Source organism: Cyanistes caeruleus, chromosome 27 (assembly GCF_971803275.1).
Source record: "Cyanistes caeruleus chromosome 27, bCyaCae1.hap1.1, whole genome shotgun sequence".
Classification (NCBI taxonomy): Eukaryota; Metazoa; Chordata; class Aves; order Passeriformes; family Paridae; genus Cyanistes; species Cyanistes caeruleus.
Genome location: NC_141727.1, coordinates 1,595,311 through 1,610,741, shown reverse-complemented (window position 1 = coordinate 1,610,741; position 15,431 = coordinate 1,595,311). Strand labels below are relative to the sequence as shown.

At 56.2% G+C, this 15,431-nt stretch overlaps 2 protein-coding genes across 11 annotated transcripts in view; one reads left to right on the top strand and one right to left on the bottom strand.

Moving 5' to 3' along the window:
• Window positions 1-8,374, top strand: part of WNT3 (Wnt family member 3) — a 46,326-nt gene extending 37,952 nt beyond the window's left edge. The window contains exons 3-4 of the mRNA XM_023942401.2: window positions 4,404-4,669; window positions 6,602-8,374. Coding sequence (XP_023798169.1) covers window positions 4,404-4,669; window positions 6,602-7,081 — 746 coding nt within the window. The 3' untranslated portion in view covers window positions 7,082-8,374. The remainder of the gene's footprint in view (window positions 1-4,403; window positions 4,670-6,601) is intronic.
• A 2,400-nt stretch (window positions 8,375-10,774) lies between these two features.
• The window catches only part of NSF (N-ethylmaleimide sensitive factor, vesicle fusing ATPase), a 76,265-nt gene continuing 71,608 nt past the window's right edge, over window positions 10,775-15,431 (bottom strand). For 5 of the 10 annotated variants that reach the window (XM_086864797.1, XM_086864802.1, XM_086864806.1 and 2 more), the window contains 2 exons: window positions 12,851-12,906; window positions 10,775-12,459 (listed from right to left, as the gene is read on the bottom strand). In XM_086864797.1, coding sequence (XP_086720923.1) covers window positions 12,444-12,459; window positions 12,851-12,906 — 72 coding nt within the window. In that variant the 3' untranslated portion in view covers window positions 10,775-12,443. The remainder of the gene's footprint in view (window positions 12,460-12,850; window positions 12,907-15,431) is intronic. The other 5 variants (XM_086864796.1, XM_086864800.1, XM_086864804.1 and 2 more) reach the window with 1 other exon arrangement.

The window sequence follows — 15,431 nt, the reverse complement described above, 5'->3', positions numbered from 1 at the left end:
CTGGATCCCTGGCAGTGCCCAAGGCCAGGCTGGATGGGGCTGGGAGTCACCTGGGACAGTGGGAGGTGTCCCTGCCATGGCTGGGTGGGAATGGAATGGGCTCCAACCCAAACTGTTCTGTAGGTCTATGATTCTATGGGGTTTTTCTTTTCCCATGTGTTATTGTCTAACACAGGCCATGAAAAAAACCAAAAAAAAACCCACAAAAAGCAACCCTGAATGTGGGGTAAGATCATGTTTTTACAAGCAGATTCCCCAAGATGATTTATACTGCAGGTGTGCAGTCTGGGATAAGGAGGGAGGAAAAACCTGCTTTCCCCCTCCCTCCTTTCCCTTTTCTTTGTAAAATAAGGTCAGTTCTTATCTAAAGCCAATGGCTCTTCCAGCCAGGTCCTGGCCAAAGCCAGGGCTGAGGCAGCAGCCACACGCTGCTCTGGGGGGAAGCAATCACCGTTCCTTGGGTTAGTGATGAAATCCATGATTTCAGTTCAGGTCGGCCCCAGACAGAGCCGGCCCTGAGTGCCCGGGGCAGGGAGGTCCCACGGGCACCTGGAGGGCGATTCCTGGGCTGGATGTGCCGGAGCTTGGCAGGAGCTCAGCCCTGTCCCCAGCCCGTGTGCTCCTGTCCCCCAGCCCGGGCTGCCCTCGCTGCTCCCCGGCTCCAGGGAGGCTCTGCCGGAGATTCTCCGGACGATGCTCCCCGGGCCGGGCAGCGCATCCCGGGGCAGCTGCAGGGGAGGCAGCTGAGGTCCCCGTGAGCTCGGCTAAGCCCCTGACACGAGCTGTGAAAGGCAGACCCTCACCACGATAACCCACGGCTTTTCTCAGCCATGACACTCGCAGTCATTTGCATCTAAACAGGGGTGTGTGGGATCAGGGCTTGATATAAACTCAGCAGCTTAAAGGGAGGGGGAGGGAAAGGAGAGAAGGAGAGAGAAAAATAAGCTTATACCGATGAGAAAGAGCTAAGCTTCCTCCCCTACTGTGAGGCAGGGCGAGCGATAGCATCGCAGCGCCGCAGTCGTTTCAAATCGCTGCCGCATTCACACGCCCTTTAGCCATTCTGGGGGGCTGGGGAGCGCCGTCAATAGGGATTTCCCAGCCGGGCTGGCGGGATTGGAGGGTGACGGCAGGACAGGGGAACATTGCCCCGTTGCTACGAGGTGCTCCTGGGGAATGCCAGTGCTCTGTGCCGTGGGTACGCTGGCCGGCGGAAACATTCCGCATTATGCTGGTAATACAGTGTGACACCGAGGGAACAATGGCAAATTGAGTGTCCCAGCAGGTAACGGGCCCGGCTGGGACACAGTCGCAGTGGTGCACTGTCAAGGCGGCTCTAATCCTCCCTCGCCAGCCCCTCCCCTGGTTCTGGGAACGCCGCTCCCGCATTTCATCTCTGGGAAATTCTCCCAGCTCCGCGCCCAGACCCAGGAGAGAATTTCAAGGCGAGCGGTTTGTTCGCAGCTCGCTCCCCCCGGGCGGCACCGTGCGGGGACACAGGGACACGGGGACACGGGGGACAGGGGGACACGGGGGACACGGGGACACGGGGGGCACTGGGGACACTGGGGACACTGGGGACACGGGGACACGGGGACATGGGGACACTGGGGACACGGTGGACACGGGGACACGGGGACATGGGGGACACGGGGACACGGGGACACGGGGGGCACTGGGGACACGGGGGACACGGGAGACACGGGGACACGGGGGGCACGGGGGACACGGGGGGACACTGGGGACACGGGGGACACGGGGGGACACTGGGGGACACTGGGGACACTGGGGGACACTGGGGACATGGGGGACACGGGAGACACGGGGGACACGGGGGACACTGGGGACACTGGGGACACGGGGGACACGGGGACACGGGGGACACGGGGGACACGGGGGACACTGGGGGGGACACGGGGCAGCTGCGGGAGCCGTGTCCTTGCGGCCCTGCCCGGCGGGCACTGCCAGCCCCGGCTCGGGCCCAGCCCGGGTTCGGTCCCAGCCCAGCCCCGGCTCGGTCCCAGCCCCGACTCTGTCCCAGCCCCGACTCTGTCCCAGCCCAGCCCCGGCTCTGTCCCAGCCCAGCCCGGCTCTGTCCCAGCCCAGCCCGGTTCTGTCCCAGCCCCGGCTCTGTCCCAGCCCAGCCCGGTTCTGTCCCAGCCCAGCCCGGTTCTGTCCCAGCCCAGCCCGGTTCGGTCCCAGCTCAGCCCCGGTTCGGTCCCAGCCCGGTTCTGTCCCAGTCCAGCCCCGGTTCTGTCCCAGCCCAGCCCGGTTCTGTCCCAGCCCAGCCCGGTTCGGTCCCAGCCCAGCCCGGTTCTGTCCCAGCCCAGCCCGGCTCTGTCCCAGCCCAGCCCCGGTTCGGTCCCAGCCCAGCCCCGGTTCGGTCCCAGCCCAGCCCCGGTTCGGTCCCAGCCCAGCCCGGCTCGGTCCCAGCCCAGCCCGGTTCGGTCCCAGCCCAGCCCGGTTCTGTCCCAGCCCAGCCCGGTTCTGTCCCAGCCCAGCCCGGCTCTGTCCCAGCCCAGCCCGGCTCGGTCCCAGCCCAGCCCGGTTCTGTCCCAGCCCAGCCCGGTTCGGTCCCAGCCCAGCCCGGCTCTGTCCCAGCCCAGCCCGGTTCGGTCCCAGCTCAGCCCCGGTTCGGTCCCAGCCCGGTTCTGTCCCAGTCCAGCCCCGGTTCTGTCCCAGCCCAGCCCGGTTCTGTCCCAGCCCAGCCCGGCTCTGTCCCAGCCCAGCCCGGTTCGGTCCCAGCCCAGCCCGGTTCTGTCCCAGCCCAGCCCCGGTTCGGTCCCAGCCCAGCCCCGGTTCGGTCCCAGCCCAGCCCGGTTCGGTCCCAGCCCAGCCCGGTTCTGTCCCAGCCCAGCCCGGCTCTGTCCCAGCCCAGCCCGGTTCTGTCCCAGCTCAGCCCCGGTTCGGTCCCAGCCCGGCTCGGTCCCAGCCCAGCCCGGCCCCGCAGTGCCCCTGCTCCCCGTGCCCATCCGCACCTCCCGGGGAATTCGGAGCCACATCGGGCCCGAGAGTGACTCGTGTCCTCCCCCTGTCCCCGGGCTGTCCTGGGCTGGGGCCAGGAGGGCTCGCTGGCTCCTCTAATCTGATCTGCTTTGGGTCACGGGCCACCCAAGGAGCCTTTGTCAGGCTCAAACACCTCAATTGGAGCCGGGACCTTCAGCCGGTGCCCGCCGCCCCCAGTGGTCCCAGTATAAGCAGCTGGAGAAAGATCCCCGAGGAAAACCTTGCCAGGTAGAGGCTGGATCCCTGCTGGCACATCGGAGATGCGCAGGGCAAGGAGGGAAGAGTTTGAACTGAAATGAGATTGGAACCTCAGCAGGTGCTGCCGGCACAGGCAGGACCGAGCAGCCCTGGATGCAGATCCCGTTTGGGAGCTCCCCGGGCAGGGCTGCACATTCCCACAGCTGGTGCCCACCCACAGCCGCCTCCCCTGAGAGCCTGCTCGGGCTGGCACCAGCTCAGCTTGGGAAATTCGGCTTTTGGGAGCCAGACCCAGCTCTGCAGAGAGACCGAGGCTGGGGAGAGGGACCTGCTGCCCCCGGGCACCAGGCAGGAGCAGGGCAGGGATGCAGGGGACAGCTGAGAAGATGGTTCATGGCTCCTGCTCTGGAAGGAGGGGACTGGCTCCAAGGTGATTTTCTCAGCAGAAATTTCTGGCTCCATCCCACTTCCACTGATGGCTGCCCCGATGATCCGATCACAGCAGACCCACGAGGCAGCCAGAACCCTCCAGCCCAGGCACTGCAGCCCCTGAGCTCCGGCCTCCAGCCCCTCCCAGTCTCCTGCACATCAGCACGAGGTTGGATTGACTCCAGCATCTGCTCTGGGTTAGAGACCCAGAGTCTCCATCCCTGCCCAGGGAGCTGCACTTGTGCAGAGCTCTGTGCCAAAAGGTGTCCCCAGGGAGAAGGTTGGTTCTGAGATACCGACAGTGATTGGGAGAGCCAGAGTCAGCGCAGCCACTGAGGCTGGGTCAAATGCCTGTTCTCCCACAGTGTGTCCTGCACCTTCCCCCAGGTCAATGAGCCTCTCCATCTGTAACCCCTGGCATGGAGCCCCTCTCTGGGCTCTCAGACCAGGAATTACTCCGGTAACTTTCTCCTGAGGCCCCTCAAGCTGCTACTGATGCCTTGTTCACCCCTGAGCACCCGTGCTGGATGAAATCCTGGATCCTGTTTGGGAAATGCTGCACGTGTGACCCCCAGAGCTGGAGTCACAGCCCTGCTCCACTCCTGCCCAAGGGCAATACTGGCAGCTCCCGCTCCAGGAAACCCTCATTAACAAATTAACTAAATAACTTTTTGCTTTTCAGCGAGGTTTAGGTGCTGCTGGGGGAGGTTGGGAAGGAAAACACCGGTGTTGCACTGACCAATGACCCCCCGGGTTCTGTGTCTCTGCAGCCACACGAGAATCCGCCTTCGTCCACGCCATTGCCTCGGCCGGGGTGGCCTTCGCTGTCACCCGCTCCTGCGCCGAGGGCACCTCCACCATCTGTGGCTGTGACTCCCACCACAAGGGACCCCCGGGGGATGGCTGGAAATGGGGGGGGTGCAGCGAGGACGCCGACTTCGGCGTGCTGGTGTCCCGGGAATTCGCAGACGCGCGGGAGAACCGGCCGGACGCGCGCTCGGCCATGAACAGGCACAACAACGAGGCCGGCCGGACGGTGAGTGTCCAGTGGGGACAGGAGGTATGGCCAGTCCTGCATGGATGGCCCAGTCAGCTCCTCCTGATGGAGTGGGACCACAGGAATTCCCAGGCAGCGACTTTCTAGGATTATGTTCCAGGGGACAGCATTTCCTCTCCCTCCAAACAGACAGGTGGGGTTAAGAGCTAAAACATTCCTTGATTCCAGTGCAAACAGAATTCCAGAATGGTTTGGGTTGAAGGGACCTTAAAGCCCATCTTGTTCCACTGGCATGGACAGGGACACCTTCCACTATCCCAGGTTGCTCCAAGCCCTGTCCAACCTGGCCTGGGACACTTCCAGGGGTGGGGCAGCCACAGCTTCCCTGGGCATCCTGAGCACCTTCCAAGGCCATGTGTGGAAACCAAAGCCCAGGTCAGCACTGGATGAAGAGGATTTTGTTCCCAGTGCCTCCTTCCTGCATGTTCCCTGTTATAACATTATCCCACCCAATGATTCCTTGGAGGAGATGACAGTCACAGACCCATCCAACTGGAATATTCCATCCCATCCCATCCCATTCCATCCCATTCCTGTGGTCAGCAGGTACCTGGGCCTCTGCCTGCCCTGGGTCATTTGCAAACCCAATGGGACCTTTCCAACAGTGCTTGAAGCTAACACTGAAATGGGTTTTGCACACCACAGCAGGTAGAGGTGGAAGGAGAGAAACCTGACAGCCTCCAGTACAAAAATCCCCCACCAAACTCCGGTAATTTTATCCAAAATCAGTGATTATTTTGCTCCATACTAAGGAGATTTTGGTGAAGGTCTGTAGATTCCCAGTTTCACACATTTTTTAGTACAAACTGTTGGACTTGAGATATAAATGAAGGGTCATTAGCAAGGAGAGGACAGGGATCAGTCTCCATCCACAGGGCTCAGAAACATCTCCAGCCCTCAGCTTCTCTGGGCTCTGATCATCCACACACATAGGAGAGGAAGGACCCCCACAAAAGGATCAAACATTGGGATTGGGTTAGACTGGATTGGATTGGATTGGATTGGACTGGACTGGACTGGATTGGATTGGATTGGATTGGATTGGATTGGATTGGACTGGACTGGACTGGATTGGATTGGATTGGATTGGATTGGATTGGATTGGATTGGACTGGACTGGACTGGATTGGATTGGATTGGATTGGATTGGATTGGACTGGACTGGACTGGACTGGACTGGACTGGATTGCATTGCATTGCATTACATTGGATGGGGTGGATGATCAGAGCAGCTGCCCACCTCAGCCATGCTTCTGTAGTGTGAAATCTCTGGAGATCTTTAAAGCTCCTCAGCATCTCCAGCCAGCCCATGCTTACACAATCACAGAACCAGAGAATATCCCGGGCTGGAAGGGACCCACAGGGATCATCCAGTGCAGCTCCTGGCCCTGCCCAGACCCCCCAACAACCCCACCCTGTTCATCCCTGGAGCTCTGTCCAAGCTCTCCTGGAGCTCTGGCAGCCTCGGGGCCAGGACCATTCCCTGGGGAGCCTGGGCAGTGCCAGCACCTCTGGGGGAAGAACCTTGCCCTGATCTCCTCCCCTGGCACAGCTCCAGGCATTGCTTTGGTTCCTGTCACTGGTCAGGAGAGTGAAGAGATCAATACTGTCCACTGCTCCTCATGAGGGTGCTGAAGACCTCAATGAAGTCCAGCCTCAGTCTCCTCCAGCTGAGCAAACCAGATGTCCTCATAAGGCCCCTCCCAACCCTTCCCCATCCTTGTGGCCTCCTTTAGATGCTCTCTAGTGGCTTAGTGCCTTTTTTATGTGTGGTGCCCAAAACTGCCCCCAAAACTGAAGGCGAGGCTTCCCAGACAGTTGAGATCAGACATTTCTCAGGTGGCACAGGCAGTGATGGAAAGCAGAGCCTGTGTTCCACGGGCTGCTGCTGACTCTGTTTTCCCCGGACAGACCATCCTGGATCACATGCACCTCAAGTGCAAGTGCCACGGGCTCTCGGGGAGCTGCGAGGTCAAGACCTGCTGGTGGGCCCAGCCCGATTTCCGGGCCATCGGGGACTACCTGAAGGATAAATACGACAGCGCCTCGGAGATGGTGGTGGAGAAGCACCGCGAGTCCCGGGGCTGGGTAGAAACTCTCAGGGCCAAGTACGCGCTTTTCAAGCCGCCGACGGAGCGGGACCTGGTCTACTACGAGAACTCCCCCAATTTCTGTGAGCCCAACCCGGAGACGGGCTCCTTTGGGACGAGGGACAGGACGTGCAACGTCACCTCCCACGGCATCGACGGTTGTGACCTCCTGTGCTGCGGGAGGGGCCACAACACCCGGACTGAGAAACGCAAGGAGAAATGTCACTGCATCTTCCACTGGTGCTGCTACGTCAGCTGCCAGGAGTGCACGCGGGTCTACGACGTCCACACCTGCAAGTAAGCACAGCTGGGTCTCCACTGGTGGAGGCTGCTCCTGAGCAGGGCCCAAGGGTCCATCAGACCCATGGTCAGCCCCACACGTGGCCTCACACCGCAGAGGACGGCACAAAACTCCTGATGGCCCCGGCCAGGGCACACACCCAGGGCACCCAGGGCGTGGAGAAGGTTCTGGGAACCTCACCCACATAAGGTGTGACTGCTGAGCCTCAGCAGGACGGGCTGCCTGGGGAGGGCAGGGACAGGACAGGAGCAGGGACAGGACAGGGACAGGACAGGGGGAACAGGGACAGGACAGGACAAGGAGGACAGGGACAGGACAGGACAGGAGCAGGGACAGGACAGGAGCAGGGACAGGACAGGGGGAACAGGGACAGGACACGACAAGGAGGACAGGGACAGGACAGGACAGGGGGAGCAGGGACAGGACAGGCTGTCTGGGGACAGCAGAGACCAGGGCCAGCTGAGTCCCAGTGAGACACAGCCACACGAGGCAGAGCTGCTGCCACAGCAGCCCCCAAGCTCCCAGCTCTGGTGGGAGAGGGGAAGAGGGGAGTGGGGAGAGGAAAGGAGCCCCCACACCAGCCCAGCTCCCTCCTTCCTGCTCCGAGGTGATGCTGGAGAACCAAACCTGGCTCAGCACACAATCAGAGCCCACGGGTGGTCTCTCCTTCCCCCTCCCCTCTGCCCTCTCGGCTCCCCACATCTCCCATAATCTCCCAAGGAGGATGTCAGGAAGGCAGAGCCCAGAGCTGACCCTCTGGCACCTGGCCCAGGACAGGAGCAGGGCACTGCTGGTGTACAGGGGACAGCATCGTCCCGGCCACCTCCCCACCGTGCAGCTGCCCAGGAGAGGATCCTAAGGGTCAGGGCAGCACCAATTGACTCAGCATTCCCTAACGTGACTCTACACCCCAGAGGGAGCTCAGGATCTCTCTCTGGGGATGGGTTACCTGCCAGGTGAGCTGCTGCACCAGCTCTGAACATGAGAGATTCCAGGGAGAGAGGAAATCTCTGTCCCAGCCTCCTTGTCAGCCTTCCCACCAGACAGTTGTGGTCCCACAGCAGAATGCCAGGCAGACCCTTCCCCTCCCATGGGATTTACTGAGCTGTCAGCAATCATCCAGGAAATCCCCCCAGCCCTGTGCAGGGGTTTGGGCTCCCCCACATCCCATGGCCCATCCCAGTGTTTGTCCCCCCCCCTGCTCCCCAGGCTGTGCCCCCGTCCCTGAGCACATCCCCTCTCCCTGGGTTTGCCTCCTCCAGGAGTACTGACCCGTGAAATTAAAAAATAAACACTCCCTCTGTCCTGGTGGGCTCCAGGACCGACAGCCACGTTCAAACACACCCCAGCCAGTGAATTCCAGGGAATGGTGGCCACTCGGGCTGTGGCTGCTGCTCCACTCTCTCTTTTTCTGGGAATGAGCAGCCCCTGGAGCTGCACAGAGCAATAAAGGGGTGAGAGACCCTGGCAGGGGCCTCAGGCAGAGCAGAACCCCAGGTCCCTCCCATGCAGAGCACCAGGACGAGCTCCAGACCCTCCTTCACAGGAGCCTTTGCTCCCAAAAATTAAAATCCCAGAGAGCTCCAGAAGCCTCCCCAGCCGGAGCCACGCCGTCCTCTGATATGCATCTATTTAAAGTATATATTAAATCCCATGTCTGGAAAGACTCCCAGTACCCGACTTTAAACAAAATCCCTTCTTTGTTTGTTTGTTTTTTAATCAAGAAAAGGTATTTAATATTAAATAGAACATTTATTGCCTTGTAATTATTTTACTGTAGCCAGGTATTCTAGCACTGAATGGAAGATCTTTTTCCATCAATCTGCTGTATCCAAAGTTTTGTATAAAGTTGTAGAGGTCGATTTTTTTTTATTTTATATTCAGAAAATGTCTCTTTTTATAAGCATTATTTATTATACAATGTATATACTTGAGTTAACTAAGATTATATATTATATAAATATATATATTTGGAGAAAAATATATTTCAACTTCCATTTTTTGTGGTACATCATTAAAGAAAAGGTAAAAATTCAAAAATATGCACTTGCCAGCTTGTGTGGTTTGGCTCTGAGGGTCCTGCTGAACAGCTACAGAGCAGTGGGACACGACCCAGCTGCTCATGGACAAGGACAGCCACAGGATTCAGGGAATCCCAGAATGGTTTGGGTTGGAAAGGACCTTAAGGGTCACATAGTTCCAACTCCCTGGCATGGGCAGGGGTATCTGTTATAGGAATCAAGACAATGATGGCAAAAGGAAGAGATTTTACAGCTGAATGCTGAGATTTTGATTCAGGGAGTGCCAGGGCACAGTGTGCAAAACTGAGATTCAGCACAGAATCATGGAACCCTCAAGGTTGGAAAAAACCTTTCAGATCATTGAGTCCAACCATTCCCAGCACTGCTGAGGCCACCACTGACCCCTGTCCCCAAGTGTCACATCCCTACAGCTTTTAAACCCCTCCAGGGATGGGGACTCCACCCCTGCCCTGGGCAGCTGTGCCAGGGCTGCACAACTGTTCACAAATAAACTTTCCCTGATATTCCATCTACACCTCCCCTGGCCCAGCCTGAAGCCGTTCCCTCTCCTCCTGTCCCTGTTCCTGGGAGCAGAGCCCGACCCCCCCGGCTGTTCCCTCCTGCCAGGGACTTGTGCAGAGCCAGAAGATGAAATGAAGAAAAGGATCAAAACAGGTTTCAGACTTTGTACACTCCCCACATGTACTCACAGGCTGTCTCTGAATCACCTCCCAGTGCTTTGGACAGACCAAGGTCCAAATTTTCCCATATAAAAACATCTTCTCCTGTCCATGAATAATTCTGTGGGTGTTTCTGCAGCATCCCCTCGCATTAGCAATGCTTTTAAGTGCACACGATTTTCCAATGCACTGCTCTCAAATGTACCTGTCTGAAGGGCAAAATAAATATAGAATCACTCAGTATTCTTGCCCTGATCCCCAAATTACACACAAAGCCATCCCATGGATCCACATGGATGGAGAGGGTGTCTGACATGTCCTACCTAACCAGAGAACCTGGCCCATGGAGGGTTCTGGACTCCTCAGCTCTGGGGGTGAAGCTCTCCCTGTCTGCCCACCTGCCCCAAACCTTCCTCCACCCCACAGAGCGCCCCCAAAACCCATCCCCAGCACTTTCAAATCTGCCTCTGGTCACCAACTTCATTTCAGGGACACATTCCTGCAAAGTTCAGGATGAAACTGGGTAAGGAAGGGGGTGAAGCATTTGGCCCTTACATCAAAAGCAATATTGTCTGTTTATTATACATTTAAAGCCAATGTGCCAGAAGGAGCCACAGAGAACACACAGGTGCTGGGAAGGTGCTGCCCTTGTGCCACCTGCAGGAAACATCTCAGATGGAGATCCTGGAACAGAGGTTGGACTGGGCCAGGTGTCACACCCAGCACCCACCCTGGTTCTCCAGCCCTCCCCAGGTGTGGGATAACCCCACACACACACACACAGACACACACACAGGGGCCTGCTCAGCACTGCAGGGCCCACACAGCTCCACAATGGGCTGGAGCAGAGTCCTCTCACGAACTTCTGTAAGAGGAGCCAGCTCTTCAGGCTGGGGTAAATTCAACCCATCCACACTCAGGCACACACTGAGCAGCCCAGGAACAGCTCTGCTCCTCACACACACCAGCACCAGACACAGATGGCACCCAGGTCATCACAAGGAGTTGTGCTTTTTATTGAATCCATTGAATGTGCAATTAAACCAGATATTTATTCATCAATATAGTTCTGGACACAGACACGATAAGGTTTACATCATTTACTCTGAAATATAAGTTACTGTGTGCTGCTGTCACTCAGACTGGCAGAGGGAAGGGAGGAACAAATAAATTCACAAGATCATACACAAAATGAGAGGGAACCACCACTGGGACTCACAACAGCATCACAACACAACAGCACTGCCAGAGGAGCAGAGTGGAGTGGCTGAAACACTCCAACTGCTGTGAGCACACTGAGGACAACAGGACCTCCACCTCGGCCTGGGAGGACGTGGGGCACCCCCCTTCCCTGGGAACTCCCCTCTGGATACCACTGCTAGCCCTTACAGTGGGTCTGGTCAAGTTTAGGAAGCTACACTGGCTAAGATCTGCTAAATGGCTTTGATTTCATGCCCCACCACACTGAGGTATGTTCCAGGAACCTTATGGAAGGACTGGAGCCCAGGGGGAGCAGCCTCAGACCGCCAGAGACAGCATCTCCCTGAGGCCACAGGACCAGGGAAGGAGTGCAGAGCAAGGTTTGATACATTCCTTTATTTCAGTGCAAAAACATGGCAATACACATCTCGTGCACCTGCAGAGCTTGGCCTCCTCTCTGTCTCTAAGGAGCAATCTCAACCTTTGGTAACATGGCAGGAGAAAGGGATAAAAATGAGGCTGGAGGACACCAAAGCTGCCAACTACAGGAACTCAGGGAGAGCTGGAGGCTGGAACTAGCATCCCTAAAATTGTTGTTGAATTAACAACAAGATTTGATGCCTTAAATACTGGATTTGGAAATTTCCTCTACTCTGATCAACACTTTCCTGCCCTCTTCCAGTCCCCAGTGCCACCAGCAGTGTCCCATCAGGCCCCAAAATACCTGGACATAAATAAAGTGGGTGCAGCATCCAGGCACTCCTGGAGCTGGACTCCCATGGGCACTGTCTGTGGGGTGTGGGTCTGGCTCAGAGTTCAGTGAGGGGTGGGGTGACACCACAAGAAATCCTTCTCCTGCCCAGGGTAAGACACAGCAGTGCTTCCACATCCCTCCAGCAGGCTGGCAGGTTTATTGGAAGCCAGGATCTCTTTCCTACTGCAGGAATGCTGGACTCAAGTGAGGGTCAGCCCCAAACCTCACAGGACATTCCCCCCTGCTCACCCCAAAACGCAGCCTGGCTGCACAGAGACAGAAGCACGGTGTTCTAGGAGACACTTCCACATGACATCAGAATATCAAAGACAAAGAATAAAGATACTGTATTGCACTACACATGCAGGTTCCACATGGGGCTCTGGGGATCAGGGGAGCATTTCACTTTGTCCAGTGTGTTGAGCACAGAAGAGTAAAGATCCCAGTGTTTGTTCTCCAGGTTGGTCACTTTTCCAGCTGTTGATCTTGCACTTTGGTCCACCTTCAGTCTAGGGTAGGGACTCTTGCAAAAGAAGCCAAATCCATCAGGAAAGCATCATGCACATGTATAAAGCATCAAGCACACACTGGAACCCACTCACATGTAGCCAGGATAGATAGTGGTGTGAGTTTCCCCAGCACAGGTACTGCCCTACATGTATTAGAAAGTCATTCTCTAGGAGATGCCACTGTCCCACTGGGCTCAACTAATCCCTGTGGCACCTATGGGGAAAGAGTAGGACATCCTTCTCTCAGACAGGAGACACAAGAAACCAGAATTCCAGATTTTAGATAAACAGCTGGATTTTAACTCAAGCAGAATCTCTTTTGATTTATTTTAATTAAAGAAAGGTAAATTTTGGCCCAGTATCTCATGGACACTTTAAAAGTCAAGGGTAAATTCAGAAAAGCAGAGAATTCAGGCATGCAGGTTCCCAAACCTTCAGGACCTCCCCCCTCCCAAATTGCTCAAAGAACTGATCTGATACAGCTCTGACAATACAGAGGGGCCAACAATCAGAGCAGATACACCCCACTGCAGCTTCCCCTCAGAGCAGCTCATTTCTCAGCAGAAAAGAGAATTTAAACACTGCTTTAAAATAAAAGTACTTACGTTCCTTCTTCTCTCAGAAGAGCCAAGAACTTTTTCACCCGATACTCAGGGTCCATCTAAACACCAAACAAAACAGATCCCCATTAGTGCCAGGGAATCCTTCAAGCAGCCAAAAAGGAAAGCATAGAATAAATGGAATGTCTTGGGTTGGACAGGACCTGCAAGAACCATGGAGTCCAACCCCTGGCCCTGCACAGACACCTCAACAATCCCACCTTGTGCATCCCTGAGAGCTCCTGGAGCTCTGGCAGACTCAGGGCTCTCTGGGGAGCCTGGGCAGTGCCAGCACCTTCTGTGGAAAGAGCCTTTCCTGATCTCCAGCCATTCCCCAGGTCCTGTTCCTGATCACAGAGAGCAGAACTGGCCCCACAGAGGCTGCTGGAGCTGTGTTTGCTCTGCCTGAACACTGGCCTGAGCAGGGCCCAGCCTGGCTGTGCAGGAGTTCTGGAGCTGCCAGGGCAGGCACAGCTCTGCACCACCAGAAAAGGTGACTGGCACAAGCTGTGTGTGCCCACAGGGCAGGAGATGGGAGCACACACAGGCACTGTTTCCATGGCACCTCACACCCACAGCCTGCTGCCAGTTCCAGCCAGGCCCACTCCAAGTCTGCTTCCATCCACCCCTTCCCAGAACTGGGGCAGCAAATTAAACAGGAGAAATGTTCCTAGTGCTCCTGTTCCCCCAGAGGTGCAGCAGCACCAGGGCAGGGCAGGGCCAGCACAAACCTGAGCCAGATCCATCAACCAGGAACAGCCCCCAGGGAGCAGCCCTGCCTCCCCCAGGACAGGGACAACAGGGATGGGGACAGGGACAGCAGGGAAGGACTGCTCAGGAGACACCCAAGCTGCTGCTGGAGGACACCAGCTGTAGCTGGATCAGGTCCCTGTGCTGGTGCACAGGATTGCTGATCCTCTCATGAAACTACTCCAGGGAAATCTTCCTTAGATTTGCACCAAAATACAGTGAGTGAGGACTATTAACAGTTGGAAATCAGAGGCTGCTGGTTCTTAGAATCTTGGTCTTGTATTCCAATAGTTCTTGTGCCCTATAAACTCCAACTTGTGTTCCCTCTGCAAATTCCATCACTGACCTGTATCTTCAGCACACTGTGACAATACAGGGGATTCACTCTGGGAACACCCAGTACATGGAACAGTGAAGTCACCTGGTGTGAGATACCCAGCTCCATCACCCCCTTGGCAATACATAGGCAAGCCTCTACTTGAAACATAAAACTGGCCCTCATCCTTGGAGTGGGGAAGCAGTGTCAGCCTGTGCCCTGGCCTCCCACCAGTGAGACCAAACGTGGGTGGGGAACTCCTCCATCACATCACATCACATCACATCACATCACATCAATCACATCATCACATCCAGTTTACATCCCTAAAGGAAAATTTCTTCCCATCCCAGATGTGAAGAAGCCATCTATTTAAAATTCTGACTGCTGCAACAGAGGGCAACACAAATGCCCTCAAAAACAGCTCAGAAGAAAATAAATCCTAAACCAACAACAGCATCCCCAGCAATGTGGGGGAGAAAGAGTCAGCAAGAATTTCTCCTTTGTGCTAAGAAAAGCCTAAAAATGTAAAACTTCCCATGGCTGTGAGATAGGAGAGCAAGGCCAGTTCCTCAGTACCAGCTGCTGAGCTACTTTTAGATCAGAAAAATAAATTCACTGAAACAAGAAGATTTAGAGGAACTCACTGAGGCTCACTGAGCATTTAATTTAGGGTTTAAGCAGCAAAGAACAGTGGCAATAGTCAGGGTCCAGGAAGAGAAGAAAGGTGAACCCCCCAGCAGAGTGTTTGGCTCTGTGGCAGCACCAAACAGGAGACCAGAGAGAGGCTGTCTGCAGGGTCCCTCCAGCCTAAACCTTCTCCACAACCTCTCCCAGTTGACACCTGGCTACAAGGAAAAGCTCACCTGTGCCAGTCTCCCATTTCTGGGGGGGATGTGGCACTTGGGGACATGGTCAGTGGTGCCCCTGGCAGTGCTGAGGGAGCACTTAGGGGGCTCTCCCCACCTCAGAGACTCTGTGCTTCTGTCAGAAAGGCTGAAGGCACCTGGCACAGGAGTATGTGAACCCAGAGCTCTGATTTCATGGACATCCCCTTCCTCTGGGGGCATCCACAGGTTCAATCCACACCACCAGACCCAGCATGGGACCCTCACCTGGCAAAGGGTCTCCAGTCCTGCCCATCCAAAGGGTGTCCATGGACAGTGTCCATAACCTGCCCTGGCTCCTGGGGAAACACAGGACCTGCACACACAGGACCTTGTCCTAAAGACTACAGCTGGCAGCTGAAAGGTCACAAAGACCCAGACTTGATCAAACTGCTTATTAAAAATGCAGGCACAAACCCCAGAGGCTGCTCTGCCTGGGAAGGAGCAGAAGCTGGGGTCAGTGGAGCACAGAGGAAGCAGGTTCAGGACTCCTGGACACACCCTCTGGTGCTCTGTGAAACAGAAATTGCTGCTGCCAAACTGGGAGGAAGATTTTCTGGAACAGCAGCGTGGGACTGACCCTGTGACAGAGCTCAGGACTTGGATGTTCATTCCTGGGTAGTGCAGCATCCCC